General features: G+C 44.6%; 1 protein-coding gene across 1 annotated transcript; it reads right to left on the minus strand.

Annotated features, from left to right (window-relative positions):
- Positions 1-206: 206 nt before the first annotated feature.
- Positions 207-1,145, minus strand: LOC141613503 (uncharacterized). The gene has a single exon (XM_074432244.1). It carries the CDS (start codon positions 1,143-1,145, stop codon positions 207-209), a length of 939 nt encoding a protein of 312 aa, XP_074288345.1.
- Positions 1,146-4,534: the final 3,389 nt, after the last annotated feature.

A 4,534-nucleotide genomic window follows, 5' to 3' on the forward strand; every position in this document is an offset into this window, starting at 1 on the left:
TCCCTTCTTGAGTGTAGTTACACCACCGGTGGTGGGTGAAGATGGCGTGTTCATCAATTAAAGTACTCCCCTCAAGAGGAGTATAAATCCCTTGGGAGTTGAACCCGGGGCAAAGGTAGTTGGCTAAAATAGTAACTATACCTCCCATTACGAAGGTCTTGAGTTTTTTTTTTTTTTTTTTTTTTTGTCAGCTGTAAAAGAAGGTTCTACAGTTTCATGGCTTGCTTAGCAAGGCTATGCGCAATGCCATTCATCTGCCTCGGAATAAAATTGAAACATAAACAGTGAAAGAAACTAAAAGAACCCCTAAGGTCCTCCAAGAGCCCTGCGATCCTGTGATTATCCTTGTCCACTCCTGCTATTTGGCTGATAAGTTGCAAGCAATCCGACGAGATATAAAGATGTAAAATCTGCTCTTCACGTGCCCACTCCACGATATCCCGAACCCCCAGGGCTTCAGCTTGCAGCAGTGATTCAGCTCTGGTGCGTACCTGTCTACGACCTAATTCCTGCCCCGTGCCATCATAAGCAATCCACCCGAAAGCCGCCTCAAAAGTCTGGTTCCAGTTAGCATCCACTTTTACGCGTACCACCGTACAGCCGGATGACTTGCCTACAACACACATAGGATGGCCGTTGCGAATATCGACCACATCCCTTTGGAGGGATCCTTCTTCCTCACATCGCAGATCACTCCGATTTTGCCTCAAGTTCATGGAATTACACAAGATGTGTACTTTCTCCCCAATAACCTTGTAGACCATATTCGTGATCACATGCGAATTGACCGCTTGATCTTGGAATTTAATTTTGTTCCTCATTGTCCATAAGCCCCAAAAAGTTGCCACAAAATAGATCACCTGGTTCATCCCCTCATCCTTTTTTTGTAAATAGTGTATCCAGTCGCAAATCCAATTTGAAATTGGAATGCCCCATGCACCCTCGACCCGAATGCCTAGGACCGATCCAGCCCAGATCCTTCCTGAGAGACCACAGTCCCTGAACAGGTGTTCAGGTGTTTCCATAATGTGCTGGTCTCCTCCGCACATGTCACAGAACGGATCCGCATCAATCTTCCGCTTCATGATCTCATTCCCGGTCGGAAGCACATTTGTAATAATCTTCCAGAGTAGGAGTTTCCACATCTGTGGGATAGGCAACCTCCATAACACTTTCCGACAGAACAGTCATCCTCGATCGCTGAGTCTACAGTTGTCCTTATCCGTCCCAACTTTGGCCATGTAATCGGTAAATATTAAACCATATCCACTCTTTACCGTATAATTGCCTGTTGTTGTGAGCGGCCAAAAAACCTTATCTTCGCTTCTCACTTCGCACCTTGGTATAGCAAGGATCCGTGTAGCCCACTCCTCAGTGAACAACCCTTCAATGAAGACCTTATACCACCTACCATTAGATTGGAACAGGTTCCGTACCTGCAGATTAGCAAGGAATCCATTGCTAAGGTTTAGCCAGTCTTCTTTAGGCTCCGGTCTCTCTCCCCTCACCCATCTTGCAGTCCAGACATTGATCTTCGAGTTAAAACCAGGCTTCCACCCCATATTCTCCATGATGACAGATAACCCATATAGGATGCTCCGTGTACCCCATGAACACCAGGTGCCCCTAAGGGGGGTCATACCTTGCTGGATCACCTGTGTGCCAAAAATCTTTTGCCTGAAAATCTTGCAGAAAAGAGATGATTCTCCAGAAACGATTCTCCACCCATGTTTGGCCAATAATGCTTGATTAAGACATTTCACATTTCGAATGCCCAAGCCACCCCCACTCTTTGGTAGGCTCAGAAAATTTTTGCTACACCAGTGGATATTATGCCCCATCCTACATCCCGTCCACCAAAATTGTGCCAAAATAGAGTTAATCTTATTTGCCACACTTACCGGTATTTTGAAGACCGATAGAAAGTAATTTGAAAGATTTGATAGAACCGATGAGATTAGAGTAAGTCGTCCAGCTGGTGAAAGAAAAATCCCATTCCATGAAGAAATGCGTCTCGTGACATGTTCAATAAGAGCGTTAAAAATTCCTTGTTTTGAGTCTTTAAATTCAGCAGGGATACCCAGATACTTCCCAATACCATTGTTCTTCTTGATATCAAAAGCCTTCATAATCCTCTGGGCTTTGGCTAAAGTAGTACTCAGACTGAACAGAATCCCTGACTTATCCACATTCAACCTTTGACCCGACGCGTCGCAGTACTCCTTGATGATTTGCACTAAATGGGTTACTGAATTCCCCTTATCCTTGAAGAAGAAGATTGAATCATCTGCGAAAAAGAGGTGTGTAATAGGGCTAACTTCCTTAACCAATTGAATACCATGTACCAATCTAAGCTCGTGTGCGTGTCTAACATTTCGGGACAGAACCTCCATACACAGAATGAAAAGGTAAGGGGATAGCGGGTCCCCTTGCCTTAAACCATACCTAGGCCTGAATTGTGGTAAAGGAACACCATTTACCAGAATTTCATAACTCACCGTCGTGACACAACTCATCATAAGTGAAATCAAATGCGGAGGGAAACCGTATTTTACCAATACCGCTTCCAAAAAATCCCATCTGACTCTGTCATATGCCTTGCTCATATCTGCTTTGAAGGCACATAATGCTTATCTCCCCTTTCCATGGTTCGAGATTTTATTGATGGCCTCATGAGCCACCAGTATATTGTCACTAATGTTCCTTCCTGGGAGAAAAGCATTTTGTGTTTGACTTACGAGTGCACTCATCACTTTGGCCAACCGATTTGCTATGCACTTTGTCACAATTCTCATCATCACGTTACAAAGGCTAATAGGCCGATAGTCCGTAACCCCCTCCGGACTATCTTTCTTTGGGATAAGCGTGATAAAAGTTCTATTGAGTTCCCGTAACACTCTCCCAGAATTTAGAATCGATAGAATAGCCTTTGTAAACTCACCCTTGAGCATAGACCAGCACCTTTGGAAGAAGAGAGCAGGTATGCCACCAGGACCCGGAGCTTTGAGCGCTCCCATTTGAAAAACAGCCGTGCGGACTTCCTTAGCGGAGAAAGGTCTACCTAGCCGGTCAAACTCATCCTGTGAAAAAGAGTATTCCAGGTGATTGAGGATTGGATCAAACTCGGAGTTTTCTCGCCACTCCAGGTTGTCGTTGGAGGACAAATAGAGCTCCATAAAATTTTGCTGGAATTCATTTCGAATTAGGTCCTCTTCATAGTGCCAAACTCCATCCAGATATTTAATCCCATGGATATGATTTCTTCCTGCCCGGCCCTTTACCCAATTGAAGAAGCATTTTGTACACGTATCTCCATCAACTGTCCATTTCATCTTTGCTCGTTGTCTCCAAAAAGCCGCCGTCGCTCTTGCAAATTCTGTCACTTCCTCATTTACTCTTGTGTATTCCTCATCTCCATTTCCCGTGATAGCCAGAGTCATACCATGTTCCAATCTTTGATCAAACTCATCCCATTTCATTCTCCTTTCGGCTCGTTTATCAAGTGCCCAACGCTTGACACCCATCCGGATTCTTGATAGTTTCCGAGTCACTTGATACGCCGGCGAACCCCTATCACTTCTTTTCCAGTCTACCCGGATCTTTTCCATACATTCTTCATGGTCAAGCACCCACGCATCGATCTTGTATGGCCGATTTCCAGACATGGCTATAAGATTCAAATCAATTTCAATAGGCGCGTGATCCGATATTTGGATGGGGTAGTGTTTGAGACCAGTATGTGGGAAGATCGTAAACCAATCCTTCGATCCAAAAGCTTTATCAATTCGTTCATAAACCCGCTTCTCCCCCTTCCGATTATTACACCACATAAAACATGGTCCCTTAAAAGGTATGTCCAAGAGCTCATTGCGAATTTTCCACAAACAAAATTCATCCATTCCCCCGATGGGCCTATGATTCAAACTTAATTTGTCACATCGATATTCGACTTGATTAAAATCCCCTACCATGATAAAGGGAGCATTACAAGTGCCAATCCATTCCTCCACCTCTTGAAGTACGGAAGCACGCATATGGACACTCGGAGCGCCATAAAAGAGCACAAGATACCACACTAATCCGTTATATTTCTTGACCAAAAGGATGATGAAGTGATTACATGCCTTAACCAAAGTCATACGAGACTCTTTCCGCCATCCAACCCAAAGCCCACCCGATGCCCCCACGGCATCCACCCCAAAACACTTGTCAAAGCCTACCGATCTAAACATAGGAAAAATTCTACTAGCATTACATTTAGTTTCGATTAAAAAAAGAAAATCATAAAACTTACTACCTACCAACGCTCTTATTTTAGGAATTGTAGGGGCGAGCGTGTTATTGAGACCCCTACAATTCCAAACCAAGCCCCTCATGGTGACAGAGGGGGTTGTGAAGGCCCAACCCCCGCAAAGCCATCAAAGTCGACCTCAACACCTCCCCCATTAACAGAGGGCAAGGATGAATCACTAGACTCAATCATCACCACATCCTCCACATGAACCCTGAAACCCCAAGTGGGTTGCTGCTGCTC

This window comes from Silene latifolia, chromosome 11, assembly GCF_048544455.1.
Source record: "Silene latifolia isolate original U9 population chromosome 11, ASM4854445v1, whole genome shotgun sequence".
NCBI lineage: Eukaryota > Viridiplantae > Streptophyta > Magnoliopsida > Caryophyllales > Caryophyllaceae > Silene > Silene latifolia.